The sequence below is a fragment of the Solea solea genome, chromosome 3, assembly GCF_958295425.1.
Source record: "Solea solea chromosome 3, fSolSol10.1, whole genome shotgun sequence".
Taxonomy (NCBI): Eukaryota; Metazoa; Chordata; class Actinopteri; order Pleuronectiformes; family Soleidae; genus Solea; species Solea solea.
This window is the reverse complement of record NC_081136.1, coordinates 10,646,966-10,664,847: the sequence shown is the minus strand read 5'-3', so window position 1 is coordinate 10,664,847 and position 17,882 is coordinate 10,646,966. Positions and strand designations below refer to the sequence as shown.

Genomic DNA, 17,882 nt, shown 5'->3' with positions numbered 1-17,882 from the left:
CTCATTTTGGACGACATGCTATACTATGACTTTTTTGACACATTTTGGACGACATACTATACTATGACATTTTTGACTGATTTTGGACGACATACTATACTATGACTTTTTTGTCACATTTTGGACGACATACTATACTATGACTTTTTGTCTCATTTTGGACGACATACTATACTATGACATTTATGGGTGGTGTTGGAGGACATACCATTGATTCCCAAACTAGTAATTGTACCCCCAGGGGTACACAAAGTGATGTAGGGGGTCCGCGAAGATAAACAGAGAGACACAATTTTTTTTAAGTGTGCAGGAATTGGGGGTACATGTTTGGAGGTCAAATGTCTGAAGGGGTGCAAGACTGTGAAAGGTTTTTGAACCACTGTAATATACTATGATGTTTTGGTGTCATTTTGGATGACATACTATACTATGATGTTTTTGGGTGATTTTGGACAATCTTATATCCACAACAGTGTAAGTTTTGATGTGTATTTTTATGTTTGTACGATTATCGTGCTCAGAGGAGTTTGTTCATTTACGAAACGTGTAGTTTTCCAAATGGGTCCTTGCACCACTGTGTGAGCGCTCGGGCCCTAAAACTATTATAGTATCATGAAAATATTATAGTGGAAAAATATAATAGTAATGCACTAAAAAAGTTCAGGGGGAAAAATGACACAGTATAAGTTAAAGCATCAGAAATGTTGTAGTAATTTCAAATGAATGCGTCCAAAACATTGTCTGCTGAATAATAAGTTCACCAATTAGCCAAATAAAAGTGTCAAACTCAGTTTATTCATGAAGGCAAATGTGGACTCAGGAGAGGTGAGGTGATCAGTGAAGCGTGTCAATTCCTGTCTTTTTCCTCATCCCATCGGATGAGTCTGCGTCGTCTTTGTCGTCCTTTATCGTGTCTTGATCCCCCCCCTCCATCTTTTACTGTCTGTCCTCCTTCTCTGTGTCTATCTGCGTGCGTTTTTCTCATCCTCCACTCCACTATCTCCCTCAGGACGTCTGTGTTTATGCACGTCTCCGTCTCGTTCTTCTCCAGTGGAGGACGGAGACGTGTCCTACTGTTGTGGTTACTGCGGGGTTGCCGTAGGAATAACAGCTGCCACTGTGTTGTTCAGAACTGACAGGGATGAACGAGAGAAAGGGAAGAAGTGCGACAGGGTAAAAGAGAGGCAAAAACACAAACTGTTCCAGACCTTCAAGTCAAAGTTTGTTTGTTTTGAATCCTCGCAGTTACCAAACACACTCACTCTTTCCAAACTGCCTCACAGCAAATTAGGGAATCACAGTGGAGCTGTTTAACAGAGCAACACAACACAGTGGTGTGTGTGTGTGTGTGTGTGCATGTGTGTGTGGTTACAGGTGTGAGAGAATAATTCAATGTTTACCCTGTGGTCAGTGTTATAAATGTGTTGCCGTGTCACAAAGTAGTGAATACTGAAGAGCTGACTAATTACTCTGCAGCTATTTTGTTCGCCCATGAGACATTTATGTAAAAAGAAATGCGGAAAACAAAACTTTGACCTCATTCTGCTCTGTCTCACAGAAGTTGTGAATAAAAGTTCTGGACGACAAAGCACGCAATTCAAAAATGGGTTCTTAAAATCGATTGAAGAGGGAAATCAGAAATACCGTTCGACTGTTTGCACCAGGCTACGTGATCGGAGTGGAGCCGAGGAGTGCAAAACAAATGCTAATTTAAATAATAATAATTAGTCACCTTATCTCTCGCTACATCTAGCAAATCTAATTTCACTACACCAGTGTGTGAAGTATATGTGAGGAAGAGGAGGATGATGAGATGATCCTATTAGGAATAAATATCTGCCTCCTGTGAAAAGACTATTTACACCACTGTATTGTTACATGTTGATAATAGTGTGACATTGAGAGCTCAATATGTGCTCAGGTTGTACTTGGTATAAAAGGTTGGAGAACCACTGATCTTGCGTTGCATTAAAAATACAAAAAACTGTATTTTTCTAATCTGACTGAGTGAAACTTAAGCTCAAGCAGGTCATCTCATCCGTGTTCCTGTGGTACCTCTGGCTCCGCCTCCTCCACAGAGTACGTGCTGGTAGATTTGAAATGATCCTCACACAGTGTTCAGGTCAGCAGCTCTTCATCTAGATAAAACTTCATTTTTTTAGATGATTGCTCAAAAATCCTTTCAGATAATTAAAATGACTATAAACCATGTGACATAGTCTGAAGTCACGTGATTGTACTTCATCAAACTTGAGTGAAAACATTAAAAAAAAAAGGGATACAGAGACTCTTGTGAGCATTTGCCAGTGAAGTTTTATTTAATCTTTGAGAAAAAAAAGTTTGGTCTTTGTAAACATATAGAACATCTTTTCCAGTCATGTCATTTTCAGCATTTTAAAAATACTCTTTACTCTTTAACTACGACATTTCCAACACCAACATTGTATTCAGAATGAGTCTAAATTCATGCATCGACACACTCATGATATGATGGAATGATATGAAGAAATGCACGTCCTCACGCACACACACACACACACAGTTGTTCCACTCTCTGAGGAAAACACAAAACAATAAAGACAAATACGTCAATAATATAATAAAAAGAAAAAATTAAGAATACCAAGTGTTTATATCAAAAGCACTTTGTGAAATCATAAATAGGACTGCATTAGAAGTAAATAAAGTCAAAACAACATACATTTAGAGTGGCTCAAACATAAAGGTAAATCACCACGGTGTTCTGGGGCGTCAAACTGAATTTATTCATCATTATTTACTATATTTTACATCAATGTCAACATTTACCAAAGCACAGAAGCGCAGTGTCGACACCGTGCTCTGCTCGAGAATCTCGTCGTTAAATACTAAAGGAAAACATTAAATTAATTATGTGGATAAATACAGGCAAATTATACACGATCACAATTAAGTTGTTAAATAATCCGAGAGGAACGATAATAAAATCAGTCACATTGAAAAAGAAAAAAGAAAAAAAGAATGTTGTGAATAGAATTTGAGTGGGAGAATTTACAAACAGGAGCAGCAGCTGCTTTTTTAAACAAACCTGACGAGCTTCAGATCAGCTCGTAAAACGACGGGATTATTTAGTTTGAAATGGAAACACCTCTGGTGTCGACCACATGATCGCACGCTTGAAATGTGCATACGATAACAAGGCTCATGTAAAAGTGTGTTGCTTTTAAGAACGCTGTCACACTCATAGACTCACACAAACGTCTGAGAATCAACTTCACTGGGCCAGTGTACACACCACCTGACTGTGTGTGTGTGTGTGTGTGTGTGTGTTCACTAAACAGTGGATGAGTAAATGTTGTGTATAACACCAATGTAGTAATGGCAGTCTCTCCACACACAGTCTTATATATATATATATATATATATGTATATAATATATCCATCAGCCACTTTATTAGGCACACATGTTCAACTACAGATTATCTGATTGACATTGGTCAGTCGACATTGGTCAAGGTCACTGACCAGAGTTGAAAGAGATTTAAAATGACCTTTGTGACCCGTGTACCTAATAAAGCAGCCAGTGAGTGTACGATCAGCTCACAATTTTCATAGGATGTAGATAGACATAGTGAACATGACATGAAAGCTTCACATGAATATCAGTAATATGCATTAAATACATACTTTTTCATGGTGAATGTCTGGACTGGTGGCACTGCCATACATACACACACGTATCTGTCTTTACTTTCATAACCTTCACTTCACAAAGGAGTTGTGTTTTCATCTTGGACAGTTAGAGTTAGAGGGACTGCCAATCCCTAGAATTCAGCGGAGTGACGACTTCATCCGGAGAACGGACCATTAACGCTTAAATAGTGAGTGAAGACGTAACTGTGTCTCAAGGACACGCAGAGGACACGCAGAGGCCAGACTAGCAGAGCCGGAAACTGAACCCACAACTCGCCCGACCACTGAGCTACAATGGCTCCATCCTTACTTCTCACTTTAAGACTTTTACTTCCAAAACTTAAGTACATTTTATATCAGAAAATGACTTTTGATACTCAAGTACAGTAAATGTCATGTAATCTCATGTTCAAGATACTTGTACTTTTACTCAAGTGTCCCTTTATGGTACTTTATACAAGACTGCACTAGTGAGGACACTCATAGACATAATGCAATCCCTTACCCCTAACCCTAAAACCAGGTCTTAACCCCCATAAAAGCCCTTTAAAAGATAAGAGGACCAGCCAAAATGTCCTCACTACGTTTGGTTTATACCATTTTTGGTCCTCACAAAGCAACTAATACAAGAACACACACATCAAATTTCCGGACATTTCGGCATTCTGATTCATTCATCTAGCGTATGGGACTCAGCCAGGGACACGCGGGGTGAAGCCTCATTACAACACAATCACACACACACACACAGTCACAAATACACATGCAGGTGTGTACACAATGAACACACATGCAAACAAGGGAAGACATGATGAACATATGTTAAAATCACCCTCAGAGAGAGAGAGAAAAACTATGATGCATTTCCTGAAGGAAAAGGGCAAGTAGACACAGTGAGACCCATTAGAGGATAAACACACACACACACACACACAGGAACAAAGTGCCTCACACACACCAGCTAAGAAGACAACGGCTTGCAGAGAGATGGTCACTAAGCAACAGGCAAGAGACTAAAAATATGGTTGCATTTCTACACTCACTTAGAACGCGTGCATTTACATGTACACACACATGCACACACACACACACACACACACACACACACAGCTGTCTTCCAGCAAAAAGGCTTATCAACCTTTTTAAAAGCCAACATTTCTAAATCAGCCGCAGCATTCTTGTGTTCCCACAGCGCTCTGTCTTACACTGGCAGCCGTTCCACAGACGGTGAGGTCATTGAGGGAATAAAAAAAAAAAAAAAAAGGAATTAGAAAGAAGACTGGGCCAGTCGCCATGCCAACATGTGTGTGTCAAGTCAAAACTGGCAACAGGCTCATGACCTGTGTCACGTCAACTTCAGTCTGCTGCGCACGACAGAAACAACGTGACTGCAGGAGGTTTATTCATGAGAGTTCTGATGGAGGATATTGATCCAAACATGTCAGCATTCAAGGCCGGAGCCACTGAAAAGACCAGCATCACGGTCTGGGGATTATTGTTCATCTTTTAAAGATACTTCCTTGGCTTTCTTGAACGTCTCCGTTAAGTGACAATTTCATAAATATGACCAAAACATTCAGATGTTGGTGGTTGTTTGTCTGAAAAAGAAGGAGGGGCCAGAACCACCTGCAGGAGGAATTTAACAAGATTTTTTTTGCAATTTGTGTTCTCTTGGAACTCAATTAAAATAAAAGTAACTTTTTAAATTTACAGAAAGGACAGTGTTTGTGTAAGAGTGGTGTGTGTGCATCCATTACAGTACACTACACACAGTTCACTCAGCAAGTTGGAATAATGTAAATGAATGAAGGCTTTAATAAATCAGGGCTCAGGCTCAGATTAGACTGTAGTAAGTAACTAATAAGCTGATGTATCAAGAGGAGGTTAATGCATACAGACAGTTTTTACTCTCACTGATCAATGACCCTTTTCTCCAAAACACACTCTTCTCTCACACACCAGAGAAGACACCACTTCGCTCTCTCTCTGCTGAAATCAGTGGGTAGTTGTTTGCATATTTAACACGATACACGTTACATGACGGGCAGGTAAATTGTTGTTTTCAGTCTAAATGACCGTTTCCTCTGGAGAGAATTCACCTTCACGTTCACACTCAGCACTGTGGGCAGTCGTGAGGAACAATCACCTCCTCTTTCTGCATCCATGCTTTTGTTTACAACGCGCCGACAAGCCTCATGCTGCCCCTTCTGTCCCGCTGCAGTCCAACCGCTAAACATCATATAAATGTAGTCTAAGAAGTTCATGTCACATCACACGTGACGTTAAATGAATTGAAGCTGATTTGACGGCCTGTACTCGCTTCTACGCTGAACTCACGCACGCGGTGAATGGAGAGTCGATCGATCGATGCCAAACTGCATTGTGGGTCCATTCTGCTTTGCTCGCGTTGTGCGTGGCAGAACGTGAGAAATCCAATCACAAACGTTTACTTCAAACACTACACAGAGACGAGGCTGTTGTCCTCCGTCCGTCACTGATGGTTTTTGACGGACACCAACGACAATCTCCTCACCAGCGCTTTAGCAACATTAGCAGCTCTTGCTAAGTAGTTAGCCGCGACGGACCCAACAATCTCCAGCTCAGAAACCGGCGTTATCCACATGTTTAAATGAACAAACCTTTCACAGAAACTAAATAAATAGCACGTCTTAGAATAAAGGCTCACACCTATAAAAAGTACCTATGGTCAAGCACATTTAGCCATAAGTCTGAACATATTTATGACTCTTTTTATTAGTTGTTTTGTTTGAGCTACAGAGGCAGCTTGTGGCAGCTTATTCAATAACACTAAGATCAAACTACACACTGAAAATTGATGGTTCTCTACCAGTCTTCTATTAAACCTTTGGATAACAGAGACAGTGTGTGTGTGTGTGTGTGTGTTTACAAAGTAACGTTAGAACTGCCGTACATTCCCCTCAGAGCAGTGGTCTCTACCGTGTGTGTGAGTCATCTCTGGATTCATGTTCACCATCTCACAGCTGCTTTCCCTTAAATGATCTCCTTCAACTTTGTATCAGAGAAGGACGGAGCGTGCGGGGCCTTTCTCAATCTCCCGCCGTGGGTTTTTCCTTACAAAGAGAAAGACTTAACATAAATTAAATATCAGTTGAGGTTTTTTTTCTCTTTTTTTTTTGCACACACATCTTTAAAAGTTTCGTATACTACCATGTACAGATAGAAACACTGGTTTCTTCACCATCGACATCACCGCCATAGTCTGAGATTCTTCTGTCTCATCGGTCCTCCTCGTGTCTTAGTTTATAGACGTCACTTGTTCATGTTTTCCCTGCAGTTCACGAAAAACGTAAGATTGTAAACAGTACAGATGGCTACTTTGACACAAGACATAAAGTAGACTGCTTCCTTGTTGGTTCTCCAAAGTTTTTGATTCCACTTTTTCCAGACGCTCATCAGTCTTCTTGTGAACACTCTCTTCTCCTAATCCTTATCGCAACATACTGTATTTAAATATCTTATTTTCATCTTCTTCTTTTTTTGTACAATTGCACGGTAACAACATCAACAGGTCACATGACGCCATTGAAAAGTTAAGAAAAAAGGGGGCAAGGTACGTTTTTTTGTTTTTTTTTGAATAACGACGCTGTTGAAAGAATGGCGGCTTGAGACTGGATCAATGGTGTGGTGACTACAGCGTTTCATCATCACAACTATGAGACGACGGCAAGAGGGAAGTAGGGAAGGGGTTTGTACAGTATGTGTGTGTGTGTGTGTGTGTGTGTGTGTGTTTGTGTGTGAATAATCCATTTAGCACAGTGTTATTAAAAGGAGGATGATTAAAGAAAAAAAGGATGTCAGTTTTCATCTTGCCCACAATTGGTTAATCGTCCTCTGTTGTAGGATCAACTGAGGGTCCCCAAGTGTGTGTGTGTGTGTGTGTGTGTGTGTGTGTGTGTGCGCACAGAGGGAGGTTTAAGGTCATAAATCACTGCAGTCGTTCAACTGTATGATGGGAGGATCCACTGTTCCCACGACATTGGGATCCAGTTACGACCGGAGATCCAAAAGGAACTGAGGAGGGAGTCCTTCCTTCCTGTCGTCTTTCCATTAATGTTATAAAGAGCCATGTTTGTCTTTAGTTTTGTTTGCCTTCAGCTTCTTTTCTCTTATCATCCTTGCTCCGCTGGCTGATTGGCTGTTTGGGAGAAACCTGGAACATATTGCAATAATATTAGTCATTAACGCTGTGAATCATTCTTAATTGAGCTGTTGATGCATCCAAGACGGTGATGGTAGGGCCTCCATGTCTACCAGAGACTATTGGTGTCAGTTTATCATGATGTTACACGCTGACGAGGCAAACACTCAAAGAAAAAAGAAAAAAGGCTATTTTGGGCTTGTACAAAGTCAATTTGAAGATTTGCTGATTCCACCGGAAAAAAGCTCCCAATATTTCCCTCCTCTCGTCATCTCTGTGCGTGTTTCCTCCTTCTGTCCTCTTCATGTTGGCAGTGGGTCTCTCTCCCTCCGCTCACCTCTCCATTTAAAACAGTGGTATATGGCAGTAGGCCTCCAGTGAAGCCAGCATGATGTAAACCAGCCACAGCGAGATGAACATCAGTGACGTTAGCAATTTGCAAGTCCGTGGCCCGCCCAGCTCGCCGTTGGCCACATTGGCCCGCCGCCGGTACAGCAGTGTGACCACACACACCATAGCCATGATGGTGAACAGGGTGACGGAGAAGGCCAGGTTGCCCGGGTCCACGCGGAAGGTTTTGCCCCTGGTGCGCCAGACGACGGCTGCGATGGTCCACGCCACGCCGATACCCAGGAAGACGTTGACGGCATTGGAGCCTGTGACATTGCCGATGGAGGCGTCGGCGTACTGGTCCTGGATTGCCGCGACTTTGCTGGCAAATGTGTCTACAGAGACAAGACAGAAATCATTAATAAACTTCATCTTTTATGTACTTTTTTTTAAGTGTAACATACAGTTTAAAACTAGCCAGACATACAAATACACTGTGTATGCAAGGAAAAATGAGCGGATGATTGTTGGAGGCAGCGAAAGAGAAAAACAACATTGAAATAATCATAAAAAAAAAGAAGTGGTAAACCTTACTCAACACTTTTAGTCTGGCAGTCATCCTCCATTATTATAATGTATCTTATACTATACAATCTTACAGGGATTTTATCAACAATCTCTGCTGCTGCTGCTTGTATGAATGACACTGTAGTACTATAAACACGCCTTAACTGATTCAGAAATGTTATATATCTGCTCCAGGTCTCTACCTCACCTCCCTCCTTCACTTTCTCTCCCTTCCTCTCCTATGTCCCCCCCTATGTTTCAATTCACCCCAACCTGTCGAGGCAGATGAGTCTGGTTCTGTCAGAGTTTTTGTTTTTAATCTCTTTCACTGTTGGGTTTAATGTATGTTGTGATTTGGTAACTATACAAATACAACTGAATTGAATTGAAACATCAGTCTGACTGGTTTTCAGGAAGATTCATCCTTTTTCCTGGAATGTGCAGTTTTATGCTGACAACAGCGCGTGACACAACAGAAGTAATAAATGCTGTAGGTGTGTGTGTGTGTGTGTGTGTGTGACACAGTTTGGTGGTGAACATGTGAGGAGAAACTGGATTGGAGACTCTACAAGTGAGTTGGCAGAGTACGCCATGGAAACAGCTGCCAGTTACTGTGTGCTTGTCTTGGCTTACTTCTATTTTTAGACGAGCTGGTGAGATGGGTGTCAATTCTTATTTGAGCATGTCAGCAAGGGTTAGCAGAAATTCATAAAAACCAATCAAACCACCAGGGGGGGGGGGGGAATGAAGAAATTAAATACACGTCGACAAGCTGGCATATGAGATTGTTGTTATGAAAATACAACACAGATGATCAAACCTAACTTTAGACACCCACAGCTTCACGCTCTGTAGCCTACACTCACAAGGTTTATCACTCTCTCTCTCTCTCAGTCAAGAAACTATTAAAGATCCAAATTACACAACACAATACTGTGCAATGTGATGTTCATCTTTAGAGATAATTACTGTGCCATTTAAATCAGAGGAGATGCATCTCTGCAGCAAGACAAATATGAACCAACACATGCTATATAAATGCCTCCGATTATTACATGAAACTTCCAAACGGAGAGACACGTTTAATAGTTCAGAGTGAGCAATGTTTTAAAGACCTTCAAAGGGAACCTCTGAGTAGCATTTGCTTGCAATTTCCTGAATCTGCAAATTTGGCCTGATAATCGTCGAGTGTGTCTCTGATGTGATAACGGCAGAAAATGGTTTTAGGATTCTGAAGGAGTGCGGAGAGCGTGGGTCGGACACAAGTGCACATCAGAGCCCGGGCAATCACGAGAGGAGGCAGTTTAAATGTAACTTCTGAGAGAATCACAATCACACGAGGGAGCGCGCGCTCCTGGGGGAAGTTATAATGACCCGCTGGACTGGTCACACACAAACTTACATCACCCTGGCAGAGCAAACACTTTTTCACCCACACACACCTTGGCATGATGGATGATACAATAGTGAAAACACAATAACTCCACAACAGGGCGGGAGAGAGACAGTAGTGAGGTAGCACCCAGTCAGAATAATAAATGAAGCAGGATGGAGCATGAGAGCAGGCGTTTAAGATAAGTGAGGTGGAATATAAGAGTGTGAGGGAAGAACAGATAAAAAGAAACCCAAAAAGGTGTTGGAGGAAACAGTGAATGAGTGTGTGTGAGAACAAGGAAAGGGGTAAAAGAAAAGCAAGAGCAAAGTAACGTCTGCATGTATCAGGACAGAACAAATTAATAACTGACATCGGATCTGAGTTTACGGCTTCCAATTCCAGCACACAATATAATATGGCTGATGAAGGAATTGATTCTGCTGCTAATTTCCAGAGACCTTGCAGCAAGGCATCAAAGTTATCACTGGCAGGAGTCGCAACGCAGCCATTTCTATAAATCATACAGAGGGGCAACAATAAAAGAGCTGACGAGCAGAAAGAGGAACGGAATTGAATTAAAGCCTTGGGACGATGCGTCGCGTCACTCAGAGACGGGCTCGGGCTGAAGGCTCTGATGGAGCCTCGCTTTTAAAATGCAATTTTGGTCTGGAGTCTGCTTCCTGAGGACAGCTTCTTCTGGAATGAGATGGAGAGCAGATCAGTCACTCCTTTTATCCGTTTACTCACTTTTCTGGGAAGAAAACATGCGTCCTGCTTGGAAATCACCATTTACTTTTACGGTTCGCTTTTAGTGCAAAGAAAGAAAAAACTCATGGCTGTTGTGCATAACTTTCCATTGTGGAAAAGAAGTTTGACTTTGGATATCACTGTCTCACATTCCTGATTCTCAGGGCGACCATGATCTTCTGCAGCAGCTGACTGGCGTAATCAAGACCTTCAAACTCACGTCAATCATGTTTGCTTCTGCTTTAAAGCTGCAGTATGTCATTTCTGTTGATTTTTGTGGTTATAATTCCTCTGTCTGCTCTTTGTGACCAGAAATAATGTAACATTACTTGTCCTTCATCTATAAATGTGGGCTTTGTCAAGTAAATCTATCAGACATTACGGAGGGAACATTTGTGTGTATATGGAAATGAATTGACTTTGCTTTTCCTGTTAAAATCCAAACAGTACACTGTTTATTCATACCATAATGAATATTCATAGTGTATTATTATAATCACACACCTGGCACTGATGTTCCCAGCGCCACAAACACCACGGCCGTCACCGAGTCCTTCAGGCCTACCGTGCAGCCAAAGTGTGACGCCAGATCGCCGGTGACTGCCGTCAGGACGCCAATGAGCGATATTGAGACAATGAAGCAGGCCCAGCCGTTCCAGTACTCAGTGGGCGGGACGAAGGCAAACAGAACCTTCCAGAAAACAGTGAGGAAGTGCATGATGTAGTCGAAGCACGACGGCAGCCGCTCCTCACCGCTCTCCTCTTCATCGTCATCTCCTGTTACGTGCGAGAGGAGATGGAGATGGAGAAGGTGGCAAAAAAAAAGTGAAGTGAGACAGGGAAATGTGCAAGAATTACTTAACATCTCCCAATGAGGTAATATCTCTCTGATTAAAGAAGCACTTCACCATTGAGGAAATGTGCTTATTGGATTTACTGCTGCAAGAAATTGACACAGAACTAGAGTCGGGTAGTGAATAATGTAATTGTGACACAGCAAAGTCACACTCATGCGTGTGAGGACATGTTGACCTTGAGAAGACATTAGACTTTAAAACACTTAAGTCTTGGTTTTCAGGGTAGAATTGGGTTCATGTTAGAGTTAGGTAGACGGTTAGAGTTAGGTGTTTAGTTGTGATGGTTAAGGTTAGGGCTGGGGAATGCATCATGTCTGTATGTGTATGAGTGTGTGTGTGTGTGAGGGAGAGAGAGAGACAGAGAGAAAGAAGGGGTTTACCTGCACTGACAGTCACAGCATTGACAAACTGCTCCCTCCAGCTGCTGCTGCCCACCACCAAAGCCAGGTTTGTCTTCTTGATCAGCTTATCTACCGTACTCTACACACACACACACACACACACACACACACACACACACACACACACAACATGCAAGTGGATACAGACAGAAGAGGAAAAATAACCCTTTAAGTTGTTAATTTACTTGCAGCCACACAGATAGGAGAAAATGCTGATTCCATGGCTTGCCATTAGCTACATATATATTCAATAGGTCCACATTAAATAACACAAAGAATGTAAGGTATAGGATCTGTTCATTATAATTATTATTATGCAGCGAAAATTGAAAGTTCCACTGATGCACCCTGTGAAATCTAGGGAAAGCCTTCAGGCAGACTGGGTTTTATGTTAAAAGCAGCGAGGAAGAGGAGTAATAAAAGATGTTGATGCAAAACAGCTTGCAGCAGTTATGGGGCATCGCACAAGCAGTCATTATAATAACTCAGCTGACAGGGCTTTGAGAGAAGAGAAAAATCCTGCACGGTTTACAATCTAATTAGCGAATGGTACCATAAAAACATACTTAACAAAATATACATATCAGCACTTTCGATAGGGGGGAGAAAAAATGGATTTATACAATGGGAAATTCATACATAATATTAAATGCATTGTTGAGTAGCAGAAAGAAATAGCGTTGCATGCAAAAGGCAAACTGAGGAGAAAAATGTAAAACCTTTTCAGCTCTGCCAAATAGTGTATTCACTGCTTTCTGCACACACACACACACACACACACACACACACAAAACGACACAATGGATTAATTAACAAATGAGATAACAAAATCACAAATTAAATAAAACACAATGTTCGTCATGAAGAAAGATGAACAAAAACAAATCTGAGCTGAATCTCTTATGCTGCATATAGTCTGTACCACCATCTTTGCTTCCTATGAGGCGTGTCGTGTACTGGAACAAGATGGCAGCTCACTTTGAATGAATGATATGACACGTGTCCCTTCAAAATGAAAAGCATCTCATGAATCACTCCATCACACGCTAACAATGAATCATTCACGCCCTCGGTCAACTGAGGCAGCAGACGTTCACGTTAAATCACTTTAGATCTGATTTGCATTTCAAGTCGGGTGACTTCATAGGTGATTTTAACCACTGATCATTGTCATTGATACAACTGCAGATCAATGATATGCTCTAGATAATGAGCTGCTCATATACCAAGGAATTTCTAAAGGGCTAAATTAAAGGTGGGGTGGAAGATCATTTTCATTTTCTGCTGTGTTGCTTGAAATCCTCAATTTTAACCAATTAATTAATGCATTGTCACAAAAATGAAAAATATCACAAATCCGTGTCCGTTGCGTGTTCCTGTGCTGTGGAGGCGTAGCTACGCAGGGAAGTCTTTTGAGTTGCTCGAAACTTTATCCAGCTTCATCCAGGATCTGAAACATGCATGTTCACAGTTAAAAATATTAGTCCATGTGCAGCAACACGCTTACCTTAAACTCGTAGGATTCTTCTATGACCACTTCTACTTGTGTGTGTTCACCCAGACTGGGACAGCCCATTTTAGCCACCTCTTCATCCTCAGCTCCCACTAAAGGCTTGTTTTCATTGGAGTCACCTATTTGACCACAGAGATGAACGTGTCAGAAACTTGACTTTTCTTTTCCTTTTCTAACTTTTTAAACAAGTTTTAAGTACAAACGTACTGCTAAATAAATACTTTTGGATTAAATCTTAAAATACATGCAGTCACTTATTAAAGACGTAAATGCTAATATTCAAATACTGATGTGCCACATGGAAATCCAAGCTATCAAGCGCCCCATGTAATTATAAATACACATATAGATCAAGACTTTTCTCATTCTGTTCCACGACATGAGTCTCCAATGTCTCGCTTCCTCTACGCACACAGTGACAGCCCATAATTGATTCCGCGGTTATCAGTGCAGACCAGCTGTGAGTGAAAAAACAGAGTATCTTACAGTATGCGTGCTGCCGAGTGTGTGTATGGTGAGTAATTGTCAGTCCACGAGCTCCGTGACAGTGTCATGAAACTAATTATATTTCTCTGTAATGACACATGCCCCAGGCTGTTGGCTCTTCATGTCTGACATCGAAAGGATGAACCTTAACATCACCAGGAAGATTCTCTGGGTGAGTCTGCGCATTAAAAGTGGCAGAGCGATAAAACACTTGTTCAACACCATTGAGACCAGGCTTTAAGATCCAGTCTGGAGCTGTTCTCTCCATCATACACAACCGCTGTTGTTCACGCTGGTAAGAGACGGCGTCCACAGGCTTGAGGTGAGACTTTGTTGGCAGGTGAACACAAAGTAATACCGTGTCAGTCCAGTGGAGGCAGAGAAGAGTGTCAGAGGTTTTGCAGATATTTTCTCATAAAACAGTTTTTTAATTAAAAACGTTGACCTGATTAAGCACATTTGTTACAATTTACCCTGAGGTAATGAAGGTCAAATCATAGATAAGACATTTTTATTGAAACTCAGAGTGGCATTAGCAGTAAAAATGAAGGATTACTGTAGCATAGTGAGCAATCCTCTGAATTTCAGGACAGACCGACAAACCAACCAACGCTGCTGTTCTCAGATCTAAAAAAAAAAATTAAAGTGATAAATGGTTCTGTATTCTGTGTTAAATAAGTACATAATAATCTACAAATTAATCTCCATCCAGTCCCTCATATATGGAGTATACACTGCACCCTCACGGTGACACTACTGTAATGACACATTTTTCTGTAAAGAACTCAACCGAAATAGTTGATCGAGCAGAAATAAACTGAACACCTTGTTCAATCTGTTCCTTTTGTGCTTTGTTTGAAGCAGGCAAATCGCTAAAGCTAACACCTCGATGCACAGCATCTGAATTTTTATACATGGCGTGGTAATAGTGAATGAATCACATGGATGCTATTGTATCAGAAACATCAGAGTTTCTAATTCCAGTCAGGTCCATGGTGGTTCAATGTCAAATGTTTCTTATGTTAATCAGAGTTAAGATCAGAGGACTCAGTTAATCAATGCAGGTTTGAACTGATTATAAGAGACAGGTGTGTAGGAGGATGAGGGGAAGCTGAAAACACTCCATTCTCGCTGTCACACTCCCCTTACTCCTGTTCCGGCTCTTGAATTCTTCATATTCTCTGTGAAAAGCGTTTACAGGCGGACAGACCCACCGTGTTTCTGTCCAATCTCCAACAGAACCGGTTCCCCCAGCTCGATGATGAAACTCTTGTTTTTCTCATACTCTTCATCATCGATTATCTTCACCTCAATGATCTTCCTGTTAAACAAAAAGAGGACGATGATGATGATGATGAGACTGTGTGTATTTCATACAAGCGACAATTTTTGCTTCATGCACCCTCATTATTAATTAGTGATCACAACACAGTCTATTTTCTCCCTCCCATGACGGGAGGTCATTTCTTTTCTGCTCGGCGACAGAACGCGGCTCCACGTGTGAGGAACGGCTGCCATGTAAGTCACACAAAGAACAAAAAATGAACAAGATTAAATCTGCACTCCTCATGCACAACATGATAACGAGCCTCCTCTGATGGAGATGAAAGCTGAAGCCCGTGTCATCGTGCTCGGGGAGACACTACACGAGGCTGTTAATCTGTCACCAGCTGACAGTGCACAGTCCAGACATTTTCACAACAATTAAATATTAACAAGGCATAATATAGTGCAGGGCATGAATATCTCTATATTGAACCTTTGTTATATATAATATTGATAAAATGTATATTGTGATGTGCAGTGTAATTTCCCAACACGATGATCCTGACCAAAATAATTGTGATTATGATGTAGCCTTCCGTCTCCACTCCATCACATATAGGTTACATTTTATGGCTGAAACAATTACTCGATTAATTGATTACTAAATGAATCATCAACAATTCTGATAATCAATTCATTTTTCAGCTTCTTAAACGTGAATATTTTTCTTCACTCGCGATTATCACGATAATAAAGTAACTTATTATGCTTTTTTTATCACGATGAGTGATAATATTGTATATTGTCCCATCACTAGTGATGTATATTGTAACTGAAAGTCAAAAACTCACAATAAAATCAGTCATTTACTCATGAACACGGTACGTGTCAGTATACAGGAAAAATGAGCCATTACCATGGCAACAATAAGAACGTCATTAACGGAATTGAGCTAGAGTATAGGGTTACTGATGTATGAAATGTGAAGTCTCTCAGTTTGGGATCAGATTCAGACAGAAAAATGTGTCCAAAGCCGTCATCCAACATACACGTTGAGATAATTTGGTCTCTGTCGCTCTCTCTTTCACCCCGTGTGTATAATTTCCATTGCAACACTTTATCAGTATGTGACAGACAGAGGGAAAGAGAGAGTGTTCACTTCCACCTGGTTGTGTCATCATATGCTTCACTGTCAGCCATGTGGACTCAAACGCCACAAATAAGCTTCCGTTTCGACAGAGAGAAAAAAAAACAGGCGAGATAGATGGAGGGGGAGTGTATACCTGCGAGGACGGAGAGAGCGGTGTGAGTGATGGAGGTGTAGAGAAGTGGAAGCACATTGTTTTCATAGGTGAGCTGTCACAGCGAGTGTGGATTAAACTGACTGCATTTTGCTTTTTCTAGCGACACATCAGCTCCTCACGATTTAAATGCTTCCAAACAGAAGAGGAGAAGCACTTTGCAACTCCAGTCAAACTCATTTCAAGAAGGAGTGAGTTGAAACCATTTCGTATTATAAATGAAGTCTTACAGCCGGCTTCATTTCCATCTAAACTAACAATACACTGCAAACCGGAGCTCCATGTGAAATCACTTGGAAAGAAATGAATGGCAGAGTTACTGAAGGCCTGAGTCAAGAATTTTAATTCAACCATTTCAAAAACACATAACAGCTCTGCCATAACTAGCAGCAACAGTTAACTAGCTTCCAATCTCACACATCATCATTCATTTATAGGCCAAATAATAACGTGTTACGTTTGGTTGAAGGGGTTACAGGTTACATGATGCCACATTTTTGTGCACTACACACAAACACGTGGCCATAGGAGGGTGCACTTTGTATACGTGTTTATATTAAGGAGGTAACCCATAGACAAATACACACAGTGCACCCTCTTGTGGCCTCTTTAATACATGGATAGAGATGCCACTGCAAATATCGGATTAATGAACTGTCCCACATTTACATAAGAAAATAACATTGAATTTGAAAATGTATCAAAACGATTAAACAAGATGGAGAAGAACTCGAGGCAGAGCGAGAGAGATAGAGAGAAATGAGACTGAAAGAGGCTGAAAGAGCAGGATGAGTAATGCATCGACTTCACTGTGATGTGAAGGGTTATTCAACACTCGCTGAGTTCACTCCAGGGGAGAAGAGTGTACACACACTTACACACACACACAAAAGTCATCATCCTACAATGGCGTGTGTGTGTGTATACATGCCTACATACACACATATTTCTTACACATACAGTGGTTTGCGTAAACAGACACCCCCACACGTGTGCTACTGCTCGATCATCACACAGTGGATCTGAGATACAGGTCTCATTCCCACAACAACAGAGGAAGCTGGGATTGAAAAAAATAAATACAATTGACACAAAAGTCGACGTCAGAGTCACTTCCTTCCAAGAAAATAAAAGCCCTACACTGCTCTCTACTGTGACCATTTGACCAAGTGGGTCAAAGTGACCTT

At 41.2% G+C, this 17,882-nt stretch overlaps 1 protein-coding gene across 3 annotated transcripts in view; it reads right to left on the bottom strand.

Annotated features, from left to right (window-relative positions):
• Window positions 1-2,290: 2,290 nt before the first annotated feature.
• Window positions 2,291-17,882, bottom strand: part of slc8a4b (solute carrier family 8 member 4b) — a 95,027-nt gene continuing 79,435 nt past the window's right edge. For 2 of the 3 annotated variants that reach the window (XM_058625926.1, XM_058625925.1), the window contains 6 exons: window positions 15,343-15,449; window positions 13,637-13,761; window positions 12,849-12,884; window positions 12,109-12,208; window positions 11,376-11,648; window positions 2,291-8,577 (listed from right to left, as the gene is read on the bottom strand). In XM_058625926.1, the coding sequence (XP_058481909.1) occupies window positions 8,198-8,577; window positions 11,376-11,648; window positions 12,109-12,208; window positions 12,849-12,884; window positions 13,637-13,761; window positions 15,343-15,449 (1,021 nt within the window). In that variant the 3' untranslated portion in view covers window positions 2,291-8,197. The remainder of the gene's footprint in view (window positions 8,578-11,375; window positions 11,649-12,108; window positions 12,209-12,848; window positions 12,885-13,636; window positions 13,762-15,342; window positions 15,450-17,882) is intronic. The other variant, XM_058625928.1, reaches the window with a different exon arrangement.